Genomic DNA, 22,553 nt, shown 5'->3' with positions numbered 1-22,553 from the left:
ATATATTCTTGAGTGAAGTACAGTGTCTTTGAGTAAAAACTCTTTATTTATTCAACTTTTCTGTCTTCTTGTTGAGGAGGAGCTGATGCAAATATCCTTTCTTCTGCCTCTACTTATCAGACTGCTCAAAGCATGCAGGGAATAGTGGACAGACAGTTAATCAAGATGGACTGTAAGACAGCGCTGATACTTTTGACTGTTTGCTGTGCAGGTAAAGCTTTTAACAAAAAAATCATTGTATTTTTTTTTTTTATTCTCTCTCTTTGTTTCTATTGACAGGTGTTGATGGTCAGACTCTAACTGAGTCTGAACCAGCAGTTAAAAGTCCTGGAGAGTCACACAGGCTGACCTGTACAGCCTCTGGATTCACATTCAGCAGCTACCAAATGGGCTGGATCAGACAGGCTGCTGGAAAAGGACTGGAGTGGATTGCTTTCATTTATACTGATAGTAGTGGCATCTTCTACTCTCAGTCAGTCAGAGGCCGCTTTACCATCTCCAGAGACAACAGCAGACAGCAGCTGTATCTGCAGATGAACAGTCTGAAGATTGAAGATTCAGCAGTTTATTATTGTGCTCGAGACTCACAGTGACTGGAGCTGTTTCAGCAGCTGTACAAAATCTTCCATGTGTTTTTGAAGTTCTTGGTCCACGGTGAAAATATAATAAGACAAATAAGCACAAATACTCAGCAACCTGCAAGACACAACCGAAAAACTCTGGCAAATGTGAATAATGATTTTATGAATTAACATTTGCCTCGTCAGTTCATCTCTGATAGACAGAATATAAATGTATTTGACCAACTTTTGGAAAACACACCACTGTGTCTAACTATTTACGAGTTAGCGTCAAAGTATTATAAACAAACAGACCTGAAAAATGCGCTTCATACTGAACCACACAAACACTAAATTTATAATTCATCACAATGTTCTGACAAATCCAGTGATGTTTAAACGCTGTATAAAACAAACACAGAGATACACAGAGTTTTATGATAAATATGAGGATCAATTTACAGCAGTGATTGTAATGCAGGGAGAGGAATAAAGGTACCATAAAGACACCATAACAGCAGCTCTGCATATTTGATTTGGCTGATTCTGACAGAACCTCCAGGTAGTTTGCATCTCTTCTTGGGCACAAGCCAGGGAACGTGTAAACCACTACACCACACTTCCTAACAATTTAAGTAAAGTGTGTGACGGTGGATCAGTGAGGAAACAAAGCAGGTCACATCAGTTCAGCTTCAAGACCAAAAATGTTGTCTGCAGTTCTGATACTGAAGCTGCATCTTATTTTACTGGGTTCACTCAAATAATACATTAGAAACACAAAGTACTTTAATGAATCTGTTTCCACAGATTCTTTTCAGTGACCCTTACACACAGACAGCAAAACTAGTATCAATACATAATTAAACACAAATAAAAACATGTTTTAGAATTTCGACTCAAAACTAATGTTGCAGATTGTATCAGGACACTAGAGGGCAGCTGGTGTTCAGTATGTCCCTTTAAGAAACAATTACTGTAGATCAGCAGTGTTTACAGCTTCATGTGTGATTCAGCTGTTGATGAGTGACAATAACAGGACAGAATCTACAGCCTGAGGACACAGATGTTTATTACTGTGTGAGTCTGTGGGCCACACAAACCTGCACAAATACTCAGGAAGAGTTTGGAGAAAGACAATGTTACGTGATTTGTCACAAACCTTGATATGTAAATATGTGATTTGATAAATATCTCCCCGTGCCAGAGCTACTCTCTTATCATTAAAAATAAATAAGTTCATGTAGACATCTATCATCACATTTTTAGTAAAGATCTCTTAAATTCTTCTCTTCTGGGTATTGTAGTCTTTAGTGAAAAACCCTTTCAGCTACATGGGGTAGAAAATGTAACCTGTTGCCTTTACCTCATATTGTGGAGCAAAAAAATATTGTTCCCCGTCTACCAAGAACCACTTATTTAAGGAAACACATCACTGGCCAGTCTCTATGGTGCTGGCTGCAGCTCAGCAGGTAGACCAGGTCATGTAATGACATGTAATAGGAAAGTTGCTGGTGTGATCCCTTGCTGCTCGATTCTGTATCTTTAGGCAAGACGTTGAATCCCAAGTTCTCTCTGACGCATCTCTCTGGTCCATTGGAGCGTGAACGTTAGATAGTAAGCACTTAAGTGCAGAAAAAAGTGGTTGTGCGACTGAGTGAAAGAGGAATGTTGTGTCTTTTAAATGTGAATGACGCATCACTTAGAAGAATTTTAAGAGAGATAAACTAGGCAAGTACTCCTCTGAGTTGAAAACATGAGGCGAGACATTGCACATATCTATTATAGATAGATTTGCCATAAAAGACGAACATTTACCAGAAGGCAGTAGACAGAGGACTGATACAGATCTTAGTCTCCTAGTTTTAAGGAGGAGTCAATGCAAATACTTAGATGTCTTTGACGTCTATTTAACTGCCTGCTGTCAAGTGTGAAGAGAATAGTGGACAGGCAAAGACACAGTCAAAAATAATGGACTTTATGACATTGTTGTTACTTTTGATTGTCTGCTGTGCAGGTAAAACTCTCCACTAAAACTCTTTTTTTTATATTCTTTTAATTTATTATGGAATTAAATTATTTTTCATTGTCGTTTATTTATGTTGACAGGTGTTGATGGTCAGACTCTGACACAGTCTGAACCAGCAGTCAAAAGACCAGGAGATTCCCACAGACTGACTTGTACAGGATCTGGATATAACTTTGGGGGCCACGGTATGCACTGGATCAGACAGGCTCCTGGAAAAGGGCTGGAGTGGATTGCTTACATTTACAGCGATGGTAGTGAAACTTTCTACTCTGATTCAGTCAGAGGTCGCTTTACCATCTCCAGAGACAACAGCAAACAGCAGCTGTATCTGCAGATGAACAGTCTGAAGACTGAAGATTCTGCTGTTTATTACTGTGCTCGACACTCACAGTGACTAAAGTTCTTTCAGCAGCTGTACAAAATCCTACAGTCCTTGTGTATTTAGCAGCGGGTGCTGTGACACCTGCTTTTTAGGACAGGACCTATTGCAACATCCCCTTCACTCCTACCCACAGCCTTGTCAGCAATTCTTCAAAATTTACTTTTAGTTCAATATTTAAAAAGCATTTTAAATTCACTTTGACATGAACCAGCAAGCAAATGCCTGAAGAGAAGCAATTTGGTTTCTAATTGGTAAATTTTTCGAACATTAAATTAGTCCTTGTGATTTTGTTAAAAGGAATGAAATAAAGCAGAAATGAGGGGAAAAGATAAGTTACAATATATATTCCTTATATTCCAATGAGGAATATATGGGCTAACAAGGTAAAACAAAATTGCTGTAAGCTAAATTTGTAACAAAATTAATACATTTAGTCCACATTATGTGTGTACATTAATGTAGACGCATGTGTTAGTGTCATGAACAGACCCGGACAAATACTCAACTTTACTAAGCCAAATATTTGCTTTAAATACCAATAGCAATAACTACAGATACTTAACCACAGTTTTCACTGTAGTCCTTAATGCTAGCAAAATGATGTCATCTACACGTATGTGCCCATGCCTTTATACAAATGTTTTTGATTGTTTGTTTTTGTCTAGAGGGAGGGGGACTCATCAAAGTCCCCAAAAATCTCCTGTACTGCATCGCTGAAAACAATACTCAGAAATAAAGTCATTACCCAACAAAAGCAACAAAGCTGATTTTATAGTTTGACAAAAAGTAAATTCAAACGAAACACAGATCAAGCTAGAGGCCATGAAGGCATTTCAAAACCCAGAGATGATTATAAATAAGAACAAAAAGAAGAAGAAGGTGAAAAGCATTGGAAAGCTATAACTGCAAGCAGATGGGGCATAAAGAGGATTAAGAACCTAAAAGAGGGTCGATTAAAAGCAAATATAAAAACATTATAATTGTTAAAAATCATCAGTAGGAAGAGATGATAAAACATTATAAAAGACATAGTTAAAGTAACTCAAACTAGAGGCACAGAGCAAAGAGCGAAAGCAATTTAAAGGGATGATAATCTCATTAATCTCTGGCCCAAATAAACGTAAATCCAGTTCAAATCCAGTGCTGCACTTAAAACTGTTGGCATCTGCAGCTACCAACAATAATTGATCATTATTCTGTGAAGCACCATCTCTGTGCTGTGGTCTGTTTTATACAGGTAGGTCGATGGGAGCATTTCTGTTAGTTCAGCAACAACCATTTTTTAAATCCTTAAGGAGAAAGGTGTTTAAAAATTTGTTATTTGTGTCCAGAGAGGATTTTTAAAATTTGATTTTAATCAGAAGAGTTTGAACAACTGATTTTTGTAAACAAACAGGGACACAACCTGTCAGTAATGATGTATTAATTAGATTAGACTAGACTTTGTGGGCTGACAGATCCACAAATTTCCTTTACGGATCTCATCAGCAGGATATCAAGTGCACAGGAAGAGGGCTTCATTCTGTCAATTAGCTAGTAGGAGTCTCTCCAGTGTCCTTAGCAGGGAAGGTGACGGGTTTTTTCAACAAAACAGGATAAAAGAGCAAAAAAGAATAAAAGAAAAAAGTAAGATAAAACAGCAGTGTAATTAAGAAAAGAAAAGAAATATTAATCAGTGTCTCTCTACCAGAAACACATATATTTCAATGTGACCAAACTCACTGATTGTAGGTACTAAGCGTCCATATACAGCATCACAATGCTGAAACTAACTGTAATCAAATGTTAGAAGAAGAAACATTAAATACTTCAACGTATTACAATGTATTAATATATATTACATCTGGTAAATCTCATCATACAACATATTTTAATATTTAATACCAACAACATTTTCTCCACAATTATTTATATTTATTTTCACAGTAAGACTCAGATCAACATAAAATAACCACCTTAAAGCTCTGAAAGCAGGTTAAAATTCACAACATTACAGCCAGGAATGGAATATAAAATTTATCAGGTGTTAAAAATACATTTACAGGAAAAAAAAGAAAACTTTTGTCAAATTTATCTGCAGCAAGTTTCAAAATTTTCATTTAATGTGGCTTTTTGATCTCTCATGTTTGTGCTGCCTTTCCCTTGTTTGTTACGCAAGTTAATAAGAAAAAACTAACCACCTGTGAAAAGGAGTATTACAGTTAATATTATCAGAACTGTGAACCCTCAGTGATCAATAATGACTCATGTATGACCTGTGGTTCAACTTTAAATGTTGTAAATGTACTTTTTGAGAAAAAGCCAAATGTCTTAGATTAAAATAAGTTTTAAAATGAAAACATTTGAAATCTCAATTTTGAGTGAAAAGACTCTCCTACTGTTCGGGAGGAGTCAATGCAAATATTTAGAAGTCCCCACCACTATTTAAGTGAACTCTATTTAGCTCAAACTTGAGACAATTGTGGACAGACACAGTTAAACAAGATGGACTGTAGGACTACTACAGTGTTTCTACTTTTGACAGTCTACTGTGCAGGTAAACCTCTTCCTTAAATATATATCATATAATATGTTATAAAAATCATTTACCTTCCTTTTTTTTACTGAGTTTTTTTTATTTCAAAAAGGCATAAAAGGTCAGACTCTGACACAGTCTGACTCAGCAGTTAAAAGACCAGGAGAATCCCACAGATTGACCTGTACAGGCTCTGGATATAACTTCGCTGGGTTTGGTATGCACTGGACCAGACAGGCTCCTGGAAAAGGACTAGAGTGGATTGCTTCCATCTGGAGTGATGGTAGCAACACTTACTACTCTCAGTCAGTCCAAGGCCGTTTTACCATCTCCAAAGACAACAACAGACAGCAGGTGTATCTGCAGATGAACAGCCTGAAGACTGAAGATTCTGCTGTTTATTACTGTGCCCGACACACACAGTGACTGAAGTACTTTGGGCAGCTGTACAAAAACACATGCTTTCCTCATCCTAACTGCATGTTTCCTGGAAACCCTTCACATTTAACTCTGTTTCAGTTGTTATGTACTTTTTTATAGATTCGAGTTAAATCTCCCCTTTATACAGGGAGTGCAGAATTATTAGGCAAGTTGTATTTTTGAGGAATTATTTTATTATTGAACAACAACCATGTTCTCAATGAACCCAAAAAACTCATTAATATCAAAGCTGAATGTTTTTGGAAGTAGTTTTTAGTTTGTTTATAGTTTGAGCTATTTTAGGGGGATATCTGTGTGTGCAGGTGACTATTACTGTGCATAATTATTAGGCAACTTAACAAAAAATAAATATATACCCATTTCAATTATTTATTTTTACCAGTGAAACCAATATAACATCTCCACATTCACAAATATACATTTCTGACATTCAAAAACAAAACAAAAACAAATCAGCGACCAATATAGCCACCTTTCTTTGCAAGGACACTCAAAAGCCTGCCATCCATGGATTCTGTCAGTGTTTTGATCTGTTCACCATCAACATTGCGTGCAGCAGCAACCACAGCCTCCCAGACACTGTTCAGAGAGGTGTACTGTTTTCCCTCCATGTAAATCTCACATTTGATGATGGACCACAGGTTCTCAATGGGGTTCAGATCAGGTGAACAAGGAGGCCATGTCATTAGTTTTTCTTCTTTTATACCCTTTCTTGCCAGCCACGCTGTGGAGTACTTGGACGCGTGTGATGGAGCATTGTCCTGCATGAAAATCATGTTTTTCTTGAAGGATGCAGACTTCTTCCTATACCACTGCTTGAAGAAGGTGTCTTCCAGAAACTGGCAGTAGGACTGGGAGTTGAGCTTGACTCCATCCTCAACCCGAAAAGGCCCCACAAGCTCATCTTTGATGATACCAGCCCAAACCAGTACTCCACCTCCACCTTGCTGGCGTCTGAGTGGGACTGGAGCTCTCTGCCCTTTACCAATCCAGCCACGGGCCCATCCATCTGGCCCATCAAGACTCACTCTCATTTCATCAGTCCATAAAACCTTAGAAAATCAGTCTTGAGATATTTCTTGGCCCAGTCTTGACATTTCAGCTTGTGTGTCTTGTTCAGTGGTGGTCGTCTTTCAGCCTTTCTTACCTTGGCCATGTCTCTGAGTATTGCACACCTTGTGCTTTTGGGCACTCCAGTGATGTTGCAGCTCTGAAATATGGCCAAACTGGTGGCAAGTGGCATCTTGGCAGCTGCACGCTTGACTTTTCTCAGTTCATGGGCAGTTATTTTGCGCCTTGGTTTTTCCACACGCTTCTTGCGACCCTGTTGACTATTTTGAATGAAACGCTTGATTGTTCGATGATCACGCTTCAGAAGCTTTGCAATTTTAAGACTGCTGCATCCCTCTGCAAGATATCTCACTATTTTTGACTTTTCTGAGCCTGTCAAGTCCTTCTTTTGACCCATTTTGCCAAAGGAAAGGAAGTTGCCTAATAATTATGCACACCTGATATAGGGTGTTGATGTCATTAGACCACACCCCTTCTCATTACAGAGATGCACATCACCTAATATGCTTAATTGGTAGTAGGCTTTCAAGCCTATACAGCTTGGAGTAAGACAACATGCATGAAGAGGATGATGTGGACAAAATACTCATTTGCCTAATAATTCTGCACTCCCTGTAGGCTACATATAGCAAAGGTTGTGTCCCTATTGAGAGAACACAAAGCCCTTAATGAGAGGGAAAATAGGAGTTGAAATACTTTTTAGTTCCTGCACAATTAAATTTACCTTTTACTTCTGTATATATAAAAAAGATGGTAAAATACCAAATGAGGTAAGCTAGCAAAAGCTTCAACCAACACAACAAAATTGGATTATTTGCTCATTCATTAGTGATGAAGTTGAGATGTGACATTATTTTTTCTTAGTTTGTTTAAAAGCTATGAAATAAACCAAATGGACAGGAGATGCTAGAAAAAAATAAGAAAGAAAACCCATTAATTAACCCTTACATAATTTTCAATCAAATGTCTGTGTTTTCACCAAATATGCCCAGATTTGCCTAGAGACAGGTACTTGCTGGTCCTAAAAGGTCATGGGGTTATCTTAAAACAATGAAGGCGTAACAAAAAGCATAAGCGGGATCATATATGGTGCTCATAAAAACCACAGGTCATACAGAGGTCTGAGGGCTCTGAGAGGTTCCCAGATCAAATGTATGTTCTGTACTTGTATGGGTTTATGTCAGCTTTCTCCCACAGACCAAAGACATGTTTGTTAGAATGACTGGTCATTCTAAATGTATTGTTAGAGTGTGACTTGTAGTTAAAAGTGGTTAGTAAAACTACAAAAATGCTATTTAAATGTGAACAGTGTACATTTGCAAGCACACATACCTGTAGTGAGTTAACTCAGTTTATTTTGAGATAACTGACAGTTAACTAAGATTAAAACAAAGACGACAAAGATGGCTTGGTAGATTTTAAAGACAGTTGAGCTGAGTCATTTGGGAAACACATACGGAACTCACACGCGCAAGGTTTCCTCTATGTTTTGATTAAAGCTGGTATAATTATGAGTTTATTATTGTCTAATGATTTTAACGCTTATATGTGTTTATATAATAAAATATTTCCAGTATTTTCTTACCATTTCCATTTTCAATAAAAGGGATATAGGAATAGTGACCATCAGTGCTGCCAGGTACTGTTATGTTTGGGCTCAAATTGGACTCTGAAATCAGAATCAACAGATCAACTGCGGTTTTACAGTTTTTGAAGAGGGTAGTTATTATGAGTGGGTGAGAATGAAAGGATCTTGCAATATGTGTGATAAAGATCCTTAGACCTTACTGTAGATTTTTGTTTCTTGGATAGATGATCTGTGGGGATTATTGGCAGGTAGGAAGAATTCTGAAGTGGCTTTGAAAGTGCAGTAGTAGAGGGTGGGCACTGCATTTTCGAAATCTTCTTAGCAGTTCTTATTTATTGATGAATGTGTAACTTTTACACTTTACGTTTATTTGTAAGTTGTAGTTGAAATAAAAAAACAAAACAAAACAAGCAGATGTAGCCGCGCCAGAGGAAAATCAGTGAAAGTACACACATCAGGGGTCAAGAGGAGCAAAGAAGAACTCTACTCGAACTGAGCTCCTAACTGGGAGACCAGTTTGAGGAAAATAGAAAAAAAGCACATGAATATTCACATTTACACCATGTAAAGCACGTGACATGCATCGGAGGCGTGTTGTGGAAAATCTTAAACAAAACTGCAACTACTAGGTGAGCGTGTCTTTTGAAGTGAGGTTTATTAAGAGAAAAAGAAAAGCACTGCAGTGGAGAAAATGTTCAGATCAAACACCAAACAGTTCTCTGAGGATGGACACCGCCCTGAACTCTTTTATAGCTTCCCAAACAAAAAACATTCCACAACTCTTATATGTTACCCCATCTCACGGGGGGCTATACCTCCTCCCTCACGGAGAGAATTATGACCTTGTTTTCTGCTTAGCCGTCACCTAAGGCCCATCTGTAGTGCACATGCATACAACTAAGTGACAGGAGTGCTCTTGCTATACTAATGATTAAAATATGTGATTAATACATAAGAAAAGAAATCTGCTTCCACAGGCATTTGGGATGAAGGAGGGTGGGTGAGTGTGTATCTGTGCCAGTGTACGTGCCAGTGTACGTGTGTCCTGTGTTCAGCTTCAGAGAGTGTGCTTTCACCCAGTTAAGTGAAAGTCAACAGTCCGCAGCCCACGCAGGTGGCCTTGGAAGAATCTGAACAAATAGTTAAACAGTCCCGATATCAAGTAGAATTTTTTGTTGTTCCTGTCAGCCTCGGCCTACGGGCGTCCACCTTTTTGATCTTGTATGTGCATTTTGAACTTCATTTTTTAAAAATATGTACTTTTTTTCATTTTTAAACATGGCAGGATATAGAGTGACACATCAGTGTCCAAAGTGGTGGTTTATCTGCAAGTATACCATCAACACTGACACAAATACAAGAAAACAGCCTTTGAATAGCTGCCAACTGTAGTGACCACTATGCGTGAAAGGGTTAATGTCCATCACTGGTCACCAGGTCTATCAATTTCCCGTTGAAGAGCCGTGAGCTTCTCCAAGATTTTATCCGTATTGTGTTCATGTATTTCTACCTTTGATGTTTCCTATGCAAATATTGAGATGACTTCCACCTACTTATGTTACTGCTGAGAGCCTGCAGAGAACAGTGGACTGACAGAGTTAAACAAGATGGACTCTAAGACAGTGCTGCTAATTCTGACTCTCTACTGTGCAGGTTAAACTCTACTAAAACTATTTTAATGTTCTTTTTACATCTGCTGAAAGTATTTAATTTTCTTTTCTTATCTGCCTGAATGTTTCTATTGACAGGTCTAAATTGTCAGACTCTGACAGAATCTGAACCAGTGGATAAAAGGCCTGGAGAATCCCATAAATTGACCTGCACAACCTCTGGATTCACATTCAGCAGCTACAGTATGGATTGGATCAGACAGGCACCGGGCAAAGGGCTGGAGTGGGTTGCTCACATCTGGGGCAGTGGTAGCAACACTTACTACTCTCAGTCATTCAGAGGCCGGTTTATCATCTCCAGAGACAACAGCAGACAGCAGCTGTATCTGCAGATGAACAATCTGAAGACTGAAGATTCTGCTGTTTATTATTGTGCTCGAGAGCCACAGTGACTGAAAGTGTTTTAACAGCTGTACAAAATCCTATTTGAACTCACCCTCAAAACAACATCCTTGTTTTGAGTTTTGCTATGTTTTTTTAAGATTCAATAACAATAATAAATTCTGCTAATGAAACATTTTTTCCTGCTTTGTATCTATCCCAACAAAACACTTAATACAAAATGTTTTGAGTTTAATTCAATTCAATTTTATTTATATAGTGCAAAATCACCACAAAGATGCCTCAAGGAACTTTATATTGTAAGTTAAAGACCCTACAACAATACAACAAACTGAGAAATAAAGAGAGATTAAAATCAATAAAAACTCATGTAGATTTGCAATGTCTTAAGGTAGTAAAAAAAAGCGTAAATATAATAAAACAAAACAAAACAAAACAAAATTTATATCCGTGGGTTTCAACTGTTCACCTGTGGTTTCAACTATGGCATTTCAAACGCACAGTCCTTTTAATCTAATAAACATCAAGCACTTCCATAACACTGTGCAGTTTGTGGCAGTACGTTTGGCTCTAATTTAGTTTGCTGTGGATAACACACAGTAAAAAAAAGTTGATAGACAAGCTTATCCCATTGTTATCCTGGAGTGAAGAGGATTCAATGCAAATATTGGATGTTTTCTATCTTTACGTACAGAGAGAACACAAATGGACTCCCAGTGGGTTTCCTGGGTTGACAATTTTAATGGTAGCAACAAATAAGACTCTCAGTCAGTTCAAGGCTGGTTTACCTTTTTTCAGAGACAGCAGAGAACAATTTCTGCAGATATCTGCAGATGAACAGTCAGACAAGTGAAGATTCTGCTGTTTATTATAGTGCTCAGCCACCACTGTGACAGAAGTCCGTTTAAAAACTACAAAAAATCATTCAGTACCTAATATTTATGTAGCAATATTGTATTTAATAGTGAAAAGATAGCTAAAATATCAACAAATTTCTATTCATACTGAGTAATTTTCCCTGTGACAGGGATCAGAAAAAGGGATCACATCTTTTTGTTAGCTACTGATTTCACACTAATGACACATAAGCAACATAGATTTTCCATTACTGCTGACTGATTTCTTCCTTAGTTCAGCTTAAAATTCACTTTGTAGATTTCAAACATGAACAGAATAATTTTAGTATTATTGTATTATTTTATTATCATGTTCCATTTTGATCTCTCTGAGTGTGTGACTCAATTCACAGTCTGAGCTTTAACATATGAGATTAAAAAAAACCCCAATGTCCATGCTAAATTTAGCTACAGTCATCCAGTGAGGAGGAGTTAATGCAAACTCAGATGTCTTTCACTTCTACTTATCTGACTGTAGAGTGAACGACAGAGCAGTGGACTCACAGATCGATATGATGGACTGTAGGACAGGACTGCTGCTTTTAACTGTTTGCTGGGCAGGTGAAGATTTTTGCTGATATTGTATTTTTTATTTTTTATTTTTTTGGTCTCCCTATAGTTACAATAAGACAAATGCAAAGTTACTTCCATTTCTTTTGATTTTACAGGTGGTGATAGTCAGACTCTGACTGAGTCTGAACCAGTGGTTAAAAGACCTGGAGAATCCCACAAACTGACCTGTACAGCCTCTGGCTTTACATTCAGTGACTACTGGATGGCCTGGGTCAGACAGGCACCTGGAAAAGCATTAGAGTGGGTTGCGAACATCAAACATGACAGTGCTTACATCTATTATTCTCAGTCAGTCCAAGGCCGGTTCACCATCTCCAGAGACAACAGCAGACAGCAGCTGTATCTGCAGATGAACAGTCTGAAGACTGAAGATTCTGCTGTTTATTATTGTGCTCGAGACTCACAGTGACTGAAATTCTTTAAGCAGCTGTACAAAATCCTACAGCCCTTCATGCTACATTTATCTTTCATCAAAACTGTAGTATAATGCCTGTGTTACTATTACTAAATCTATTAAGGCTATTAGTGTAAGAAAGTCTTGCACTTGTCTGAGAAGTTCTTTACATTTCACACAGTTAAACTCTCCACTGGTGTCTCCTCCACTGTCATGATGAAGGTCATCTCATTATCAAAGGTATTCAAAGTCAGTAAAACAGAATGGTAAGTTAAAATGGTCACAGGAAGTTGTTCATATATGAGACAATCATTTCAGGCCTCAACAGACATCCTAGCTGTTTAAATCGATGAAATACAATAATTGCAGTGTTTCAGTATCATGACATCTTCAGATGTCTTTGTCTAGCTAAAAACTGAGCTCCATTTCATTCCACTTATCATGTTTGAACAGCATCTGTGGGGAAGACACTGTTTACCTGCACAAGCATTTAAACTGCTTTAAAAATGAGAGAAAAACAGAGAGGAAATGAACAGGCATACTGTCAGGATGGTTTACAGAAAGATAACACTCCTCTTGGTTGCTCTCTTTGTTTCAAGTTGTGTTAAAGGTGGAACTACAACTTTCATGGTTGGACGGGCCTCGCCAGTCGACCTGCCTGTCTTTGTTTTTGTTTGTGTTTCTCCTCTCCATTTTGTTCTTCGCCATCCTGTGGCACATTGTTTATGGAAGTCACACTTCCAGAAGTTGGGCACGAATGGCATCCGACCCGGAAGCGCTTCGGAGTTGGAGCCACCACACCTGCAACTTATTCCGCGTCCAGATGCTTCCAATCATCCAACATTTTGAGCAGAGCTACTTAATGGTGTGGTTAGATGACAGTCAGAGCTGGTCTATGCCTGGTAGTAGCCCAAGTATCATGTTGTGAGGAAAGTGTGCGCCTGCAAGAAGAGAGACGTACTGTTTGCTGTGTTTGTTTCCACTAGGAACAGGGACGGAATGGATTTCGTGGAGGCGCACTGGAGTATTTCTGGAAAGGGGACAGAAATGCACTGACATGCACTATCTCGGAACTCGGACGAGATCCCATGGATTGTTTGCACATTGAACTGTTTACTGAACTAACTTTAACTGTAAATAAACGCACTTTCTTTCATCAAAGACAGTGAGTCACACAGACTGCAATAGATAGATAGAACGATTTTGCTTCAGAAGCTCAGTTTGTTGCTGGATCAGACAGGCTGCTGGTAAAGGGCTGGAGTGTATCAGATTTATACACACAGATAGTACTCTTATTACTCCCAGTTAGTCCAGGGTAGATTAACCATCTCCAGCAATAAGGTCTATCTACAGGTGAACAATTTGAAGACTGAGGACACAGCAGTGCATTACTGTGCCAAAGGATACACAGTGAGTTGAGCACAAGACAAGTCATAAAGATTTGCTCCTTTTATCACAATGTTAGAGAACATTTGGCTTTATCTGCATTGTATCAGGTAGAGTGCTTTTAATTGATTATAATATATTGATATTTTAGTCTCTACAATTGATACTTGGATAAATTGGATTTTTCTCTCTTACATTTAATGACTACTTGTTGTACACTGTTGCCTCAAAGACAAAATACAGTTTCAGAAAAGGTAATAGTTATTAAAGGATTCACATTAATTCATAGCTGTAATCCAGCATTAAAATGCATCTTAATTTTCAAGGTTCAATACAATAGAAATGACTGCCAATTCCATTCTAGTTCTGCTTGTTTGACAACAGAGAAGAATATGCATAAATGAATAATTTACAGTTTTTTTCTCTCTTTTTTGTGGGATGGGGTAATTTATTCTGTGTAAACACTCTTTCATTATTCAAGTTTTCTGTCATGTGTTTGAGAAGATACAAATGCAAATATTCTTTCTTCCACCGCCACTTTTCCGAATGCTGAAACCATCCAGAGATAGTGGACCAACACACACACAGTTAAACAAGATGGACTGTAGGACAGTGCTGCTGCTTTTGACTGTCTTCTGTGCAGGTAAAACGTTTTACAAAATAATTAAATACAAAAAACTCCCAAAAACTATTTTTATGTTCTTTAATTCATGGTAAGGATAATTTTCTATAAAATCTATTAAAATTAAATCTAGACGATTTAATTTCCAAAGGAAAGGGTGGCTACTTTCAGGAATCTGAAATATTAAATATAGTTTTACTTATTTATCAAATTTTCTTTGCTACATAATTCCATATATTTTGCTTCCTTTATATTCGATGTCTGCAGTATGTGTATACAATGTAGAAAGTAGTAAAAATAAAGAAAAACATAATGACGAGAAGATGTGTTCAAACTTTTCCATGCTTTTCCATACATACATTTGTGTCCATCTTTGTTTTTCAGAGGGGTTTGAGCAGAATCCAACTGTTAATACAACAGTTATTATCTTTTCTGACGGCACCAATACCACCCAATGCGTTGTGAAAGAATTTGTACCAAAGAAACATGACCTCAAATGGCTGAAAAACGGGAAAGACATCACCAGCGAAATAGATCTGCCGTTTACAGTTGTGACTACAGTTTCTGATCAAGAAAGGATGGAAAGAAGGTGTACAATGCAGAAAGTCGTCTCATAGTAAATTCCAGTGATGTGAATGCAGATGCTGAATTCACTTGTGTGTTAACGGGAGGGCAAAATGCATCTTTGAATAAAACTGACAGAGACAACCCAGTAGGTGAGTAACTGATACTTTTCTTTAAAAAAATCTAAACCCTTTCATTCTGTAATAAAACCAGGTGAGCCTTATGATAAGTCATATATAATTTATTTTAGTAGTTTATTTCAGCTCTTATGTATTGACATGAAAGTGTTAGTAATATATTTAAAAAGTAACCCTAATATTTGAAGCGATTAAAAAAGATTTAAAAAAAAGTAGGAGTTTGATGAACACTAATAGCAAATAATTTGAGGTCTAATACTTTTTAAATACAGCAGCTTTTTAAAATAAAATTGTTTTGTTTTGCATTTTTTCTCCTCAACAGATTTTTCCATAACTGCAGATCTGAAAAACAGAATGTTACAATTACAGACACACATCTTTCTGTCTGTTAACATATATGCATAATGTCAATACATAATGTCAAAACTCAATGTCTTCTCTTTAAACTTATATAGTAATATCCCTGTTTAATTGAATATCTCTTTCTGATGGGACAGGGCCAACAGTGACCATCCACATCCTCCCACAGTCACGCACTGACCCATATAAGCCTGAAGATGAAATCACTCTGGTGTGTCTGGTCACCAGTACTGTGGATAAGAGGTTTACAATCGAATGGTCAGAAAGGAATGGGAGACAAGGAGGTTATGTTACAGGCACTGACTTCCCTGCACAGCAGAGCAAAAATGACCAGAAATGGCGAAGTATGAGTCTTTACACCACCAGTAAGGAAAACTGGTACAAAAAAGATCCAGCCAAAACGTTCACCTGCCATGTCCGATCTGAACATATTTCAATAACAGTGTCCAGCAGCTCTGGTAATTCCAAAGAATGTGACTGTAACTACTAAGCTTTAAATATGATATGTCATCATTTTGTTTTTCAACCTGTCTAAGTCACAGTGTCATTTAGTTGATATGTGTGATGTCTGTTTGAAATAGATGTTGCATGGAGACTCTTTGGTTTATGTGTAGATGAATAACTTGAAGTGTCACTTAAAAAAGACAATGTCACCGCTGAAGAGGATTTTAGCATCCTATGGTTGAGATTGTTCTTTAATACAATGGTAGATATATCTAACCTAAATATGGGTCCTGTGATTGGAACATGCAGGTTAAATCCTTAACACAGTGACTCCACTATATAAACACTTCACTGTGAGTATGCATAGTATATATGAGTATATGTGATTCCACACAATTTATAAGAGTAACTATGATTACATGTCTAGTGTACACAGGTATATATGTCATAATAAAATCCACAACACCAGCTGTGGCAAACTATCAGTCAGTGCTGGATCATTGTGTGAAACCACTGTTTTCATCAAAGGAGCTCTGTATAGGAGTCCATTTATTCCACACCAGCCCTGACAAACAGTGAGGGTTGAACTGGCAGAGTTCACTGGAAACAAGTCAGAGTGGCAATGCCAGGTGCTGTAATATCCAACCTCTGTGGATAAAATGAAATCTCAGGATCAGTGTTACAGGTGTCCAACCCTGAAGCCAGACCGGGGGAGCGAATTCATCAAACCATCACATTTTGGTCCATATCAAACTTCTCACATCCTCAAATCCATTTTTCCTGCTTCACATCAAACAAGGAACATCAAAGTAGACAGCAAAATGTTTACTTGCTCCCTAATATGTCTCACACAGGTGCCATTATATTTATTCACTTCACTTGTCAGTGGTTACATTGTTATGCCTGATCTTTTTATTACCAATTTATTGTAAATGACAGTTTTATTATATTTAACAAGTCATGACAGTCAGACTGTGAGTTTGAACCTGTGAATAAAAGGTCTAGAGAACCCAACAGATTCACAGTCAGTAAATCATCTTGTCTAAATCAAACCGACACCTGAAAAAGGACTGTAGAGGGTTACTAATATGATAATATCACATATGACAGTGACTACATGTAAAACATTTTGCTGGCTAATATTACTGTCAAAGTTTCACTTTGACTTGCTGCTCCCATCAGACCACTAGAGGGCAGGTGCTGTCAAGTATCTTCTTTTCAAAAATGGCAAAGATCAGCAGAGTTATGGTTCATTATGTAAATTTCAGCTTAAAAAGTTAGGAGGACACAGTGATCAACTTTACTTTCCTGTGCTTCTGAGACTTTGCAATGAACTCAACGTTCATTTTATGGAATATTTATTAGCTATTCATGTTAAATCTTTATTTTCATTTTCTCACAAATACAAAAATCTTAAAAATGAGAAAACTGAATAAGACAGTCCTACCTATTCTGCCAACGAGTACCTTTAGCACTGCTGCTATTCTTCAAGTCCAAAAGTAGAAATTGTTTTTCTGTTTTTGTCATTTCAAGAAACTACATTTGGTTTTCAGAGGAGGAAGCAGAACTGAACTTTGGGTGCTGCTTATACGCCATCAACTAAACTCTGTGCCTGTTTTTAGCTGTTCTGGAAAAGGTCCATTCAACACATAGCAGAAGAATCAGTAGATGTGTTAGAACTGAAATAAATATTTTTTTTTTTTTTTGTTAAGACAGTTTCTGATAATTCAGTTCTTTGTCTATATTGAAAAAAATAAATTCAGTGAAAATATTATTTAAAATGCTCTGTATCATACTGTATTCAGTTTATATGGAAATAAACACAAATTTGATTTGACACATTTGTAAAATTAATTTAAAACAAAACAGGACTTCAGGTTTATTAAGCTGATAACTGCTGTCAGTCAGAGGCTGAACACTGACAGACCTGCACAAATACTCAGCAACAGTCAAAAATGTTTAGTTTGAACCTGTAAATAATTCATTATTAAGTCTTTAAAAAAAACAATAAAACAAAACAAAACAAAACAAAACACACTTTACTATGCAGTCTGGTCAAAAAGATAAATAAAAATTTATTTAAATTTAATTTATTTAAAAATATGCAAATGAAAAAGTTACTTAAAAGGGAGTGGTGCTCCTGTGTTTCAGTGAGAGGGCCAACGAGCTCACATCATTTCAGCTTCAACATCAATCATGTTCACTCTGATACTGCTGCTGGCTGCTGGATCCTGTGAGGAGCATTTAGTGGATTCACTCTAATAAACACTGAATAGTCAGATAAATGATGGTAATAATGCTGATTTCTGTTTCCACAGGTGTGTACAGTATTGATCTCATCCAACCAGACTCAAGGATCGTGCAGCCTGGACAGTCTTTGACCATCACCTGTCAGGTCTCTGGTTATTCTGTAACTAGCTATGGAACAGGTTGGGTCAGACAGCGTGAAGGAAAGCCACTGGAATGGATTAACACTATTTGGAGTGGTGGGAGCACTGCCAACAATGATGCTTTAAAAAACAAGTTCAGCATCAGCAGAGACACTTCTGCTCAAACAGTGACAATAACAGGACAGAATCTGCAGCCTGAGGACACAGCTGTTTATTACTGTGCACGTCACCGCACAGTGATACAAACCAGTGGAGACCTGCACAAATACTCCGCAAGCAGAGACACACCTACACTCAATAAATGTGAATATGAATAACAGTATGAATTAGAGAAGTCAAATGGAAACATAATAAAATAGAAATACAATAGTAACTGTGTATTATTAAAGATTTTCCTACACGTTCCAAATATTTGCTAGCAATCACTTATTAGCCACTCAAGTCACCCCCCACACTGAGGGGCCAAGGGATGGAAGCCATGTACTGTAAGGTCTTGGATGAGAACTGCCTCAGCCAGAACACTTAAGATTCGTTGCAGAAGAGTCTTTCAGCATGGCATTGACTCATAGTGCTGAGGTAACAAAGGAATAGCTTAAGAAGCATATAAAGGTCATGCAGTGGCCAAGTCAGTTTCCAGACCTATAGGAAATCTATAGAGGGGGGTTTAAAATTCAAGTTCCTCAGCAGCAACCAAGAAACCTAAAAGATTTAGAGAGGTTCTGCAAAGATGAGTGGACGAAAATTCCTCCTGGGATGAGTGTAAACCTGCTTATCAACTACAAGAAATGTTGTAATGCTCTGCTTGCCAACAAGGGTTTCGGGACAAGCTGCTAGATAAACTTTTGCTTGAGGATCAAATACTTATTTCACTCAGTGACATGTAAATCAGTTTAGAACTTTTAATGTATGTGTTTGTAAAGGATTTCTTGTAATGTGTTTTTTTTCTAAATTTTTCCTTGATATTCTGTTTTACTCCATTAAAACGAAACTACCAGAAAAAATCTGATTCATTTCTTTGCAACTGAGTAAACTTCCAAATTCAGTAGGGAATCTAATATCTAGTTCCCCCATTTTATTTTAGGACACTGTACATTTTCCTCTACGGCCAAAGAATCTTCTTATGGATCTCATTTTAAAATGGAAGAAGAAGAGCTATGCAAAGTTTTCCTCTCTTATGAAAACATCATGTGCCAATCTAATACAGTTTATAGAATATCACTGAAAGAGACATTTTAGCAATGCCTTCACAGACCTAGGAAATCTAGTATTTTTAAATGAATTTAAAAATTTTACAAATAATAAAAAACATACATGTCTGGAGTTTTTATAGTCAGTGTTCATCTAAGAAGGTTTCTGCTTGGGTTCACTTGTAAATGTTCTTTCTGATTTAGTTTCTTTAAATTTCCACATGAAATATTAAAAACTTCAAAACTAAAAAGGCAGAATGAACATATTTTGTCCTTAAAGATTTTAAGATATCATGTATTTCTGTCCCCATTAAAAGTAAAAGTTATTATTACAGTACTCTGTTTATAGTAACCATTGTCCTTAATGTAAATATGTAAGAAAAACTGTGTATGTTTCTGTTCTGTGTCCTGTGTACTGTTTGTTGTATATGTGTCTTTCAGGCTGCTGTTACACCAAATTTCCCCTTGTGGGACAATTAAAGGATTATTCTATTCTATTCGATTCTTAATATGGAGAATTTTAAAAATTGTATTCATAACATTAAAGCTTTCGAACTAAAAGCTGTAATTTAAAGATTACTTAGTGGTGATTCAATTGGTTTAGATTTCGTTAGATTTCAGCAAAACAAGCAGAACACTAGAGGAGCTGGCATTTGTTAGTCTTCCTTGATTTTGTTTTGTTTACATTTTGTTACACCAATTTATCAAAAGTCATTGGTCTATGCTGATAATAAAATAATATATTTAGTGGCAAAACTTAAAATACTCTGTTTTCAGTTTCCATGAAAATAAACTACATTCTATTTGACATAGCTTTATAATTGAAAAGAAAAAAAAGGTTTATTAAGCTAATCATTTACATGGTCACATTAAATAAAAACGCAAGCATGCAATTAAAATAAAAGCACTTTCTCTGGTCAAAAAGAACATGTAATATTATATGTAAATATAAGTTATTTAAAAATATGCAAATGAAAAAGTGGTTTTATCATCTTCCAAGATGAAGAAACTCACTTATGTTTGTGTTCTAATGTGCATCCACTAAACTGTTTGGATGCTGCAACGTAGCTCAAATCAGAGGAGGAAAGAGTTTCTGACTCCAGCTCTGGTGAATCACCTGTCATCTGACTCAAATGAACACTTCTCTAGACAGTCCTTATTTATAAAGTGCTTTACAAACCCCAAAATTACAGCAAAAAATCTTTATCACATCAAAATAACAATGATTTAAAAAACAAATATGAACCATAATAAATGCATGTGCTCTAACAGAGGTTTGTAGAATTAAATAAAATGTTGAAAAGACCCCAAAATATTGTATCTGGGTTTGCTACAACAGAAAAAATCCAGTGTATGGCCAAGGCCAGGAAAGTTTTTTGAATGGATACAGGTGGAACAGCATTCCCCTCACTGTCAAATCTACTCCCTCCAATGAATCTTTTAAAACTAGACTTACGAAACATTTTTTCATTGGCATTTGAGACTGTCTGAATTGCTCACCGTCTCTTTTGTGGCTTTATTGCCACTATATGTTTAGCACCTACTAACATGTATTTTACTTTCCATTCCCTCATATTTTTTATCCATTTTATATTTAGCAGAGCACGTTGGTTAACATGAGTTGTTTTATGTGCTTTATAAATAGACTTGAGTTGAGAACTTGAAAGAATCACTTCCAGCTGTTGGATCTTCTCAAAGCAGTTTTGTCAGAACTAAAGACGTCTTCAGCAGCACTTCATACCTGAAAGTCAAACACATTACAGCAGATAGAAATGTTTTCTTTTTTAAATTTGGAACCACTAAAAACTACTGGGTTCACACTGAAGTTTTTGTAACTTCACAATAAAATAGTTCATTTTAGGTTAAAACGAATTGTTAGTGACTTACTAGTTTTTTCCTGCTTTTAAGGAGGAGTCAATGCAAATGTTTCATTGCCTTCTACATTTATTTGTCTGACTGCTTAGAATATGACAGCATAGTGGGCAGAAACAGTTATACAAGATGGACTACTGGACAGCACTGCTACTTTTAACTGTCTGCTGGGCAGGTGAAACGCTTTGCTGATGCTCTTATATTTCTTTAATTTATGATAGTACTTTCTTTGTCATGATGTCCCTTTTTATTTTGGTTGACAGGTGTTGATGGTCAGACTCTGACACAATCTGAACCAGCAGTTAAAAGACCAGGAGAATCCCACAGACTGACCTGTACAGCTTCTGGATATACCTTTGGAGACTACAGCCTGGTCTGGGTCAGACAGGCTCCTGGAAAACAACTGGAGTGGATTGCTTACATATACTGGCTTGATGGCAGCACTTCCTATTCTCAGTCAGTTCAAGGCCGGTTTACCATCTCCAAGGACAACAGCAAACAGCAGCTGTATCTGCAGATGAACAGTCTGAAGACTGAAGATTCTGCTGTTTATTATTGTGCTCGAAATCCACAGTGACTGAAGTTGTTTAAGCAGCTGTACAAAATCCTGCAGTCCTCATCATGATACGTTTACCTTGCATCGTAATTGCAGTATAATGAAAACATTATCCATACTAATACTAATAGAATTAAAACTAATCCTGCTGTAAAGTCTCTATTGCACTTTTCTGAGAAGTTCATTACATTTCTCTCACCTAAATCAGAATCAGAATCAGAATACTTTATTAATCCCGAAGGAAATTAGGGTTACAGCAGGCAGCACGCTAATGGCGCCTGCACACTTACAAAGGAACCTTCTGACCAAACTTACACAAACAACACATTGGGAAGACATGTCAGAGAGGTAGGCTGATAGGTAAAAAACAACGAAAATACATAACATGAGGTAAGAGGAGGAGAAAAAACTCCACTCAGACTGAGCTCCTAATGGCAGAACAGTTTGATAACAGAAAAAACACACCTCAGCACAAAAAGCACATGACTGTCAATACACCATAGAAACACAAGACAAGCAACAGGGGCGGGTAAAGGGTAAGAGAAAGCCGGTGTAGACAGCGCATCCGGTCCTGCAG

At 37.1% G+C, this 22,553-nt stretch overlaps 1 long non-coding RNA gene and 4 gene segments (V, D, J or C); all 5 read left to right on the top strand.

Annotated features, from left to right (window-relative positions):
- The first annotated feature begins 159 nt into the window (after nt 1–159).
- LOC120439899 lies at nt 160–593 on the top strand. The segment is given in 2 exon segments: nt 160–211; nt 280–593. Coding segments are annotated over 2 exon segments (360 nt in total).
- A 1,919-nt stretch (nt 594–2,512) lies between these two features.
- LOC120439851 lies at nt 2,513–2,980 on the top strand. The segment is given in 2 exon segments: nt 2,513–2,574; nt 2,667–2,980. Coding segments are annotated over 2 exon segments (360 nt in total).
- A 7,033-nt stretch (nt 2,981–10,013) lies between these two features.
- LOC120439895 lies at nt 10,014–10,683 on the top strand. The segment is given in 2 exon segments: nt 10,014–10,236; nt 10,332–10,683. Coding segments are annotated over 2 exon segments (360 nt in total).
- Nucleotides 10,684–13,913: 3,230 nt separating this feature from the next.
- Nucleotides 13,914–16,456, top strand: LOC116328192. Of its 2 annotated transcripts, none has more exons than XR_004200065.2 (3): nt 13,914–14,487; nt 14,851–15,182; nt 15,490–16,456. It is a non-coding gene; the product is annotated as an uncharacterized LOC116328192 (long non-coding RNA). The 2 variants fall into 2 exon arrangements; XR_004200066.2 differs by having other exon boundaries at nt 13,915–14,487; nt 15,665–16,456.
- Nucleotides 16,457–21,466: 5,010 nt separating this feature from the next.
- On the top strand, nt 21,467–22,020 carry LOC120439893. The segment is given in 2 exon segments: nt 21,467–21,595; nt 21,684–22,020. Coding segments are annotated over 2 exon segments (360 nt in total).
- The last annotated feature ends 533 nt before the right edge of the window (nt 22,021–22,553 follow it).

The sequence above is a fragment of the Oreochromis aureus genome, linkage group 4 (genome assembly GCF_013358895.1).
Source record: "Oreochromis aureus strain Israel breed Guangdong linkage group 4, ZZ_aureus, whole genome shotgun sequence".
Lineage (NCBI taxonomy): Eukaryota > Metazoa > Chordata > Actinopteri > Cichliformes > Cichlidae > Oreochromis > Oreochromis aureus.
This window is presented reverse-complemented; position numbering and strand designations above follow the sequence as displayed.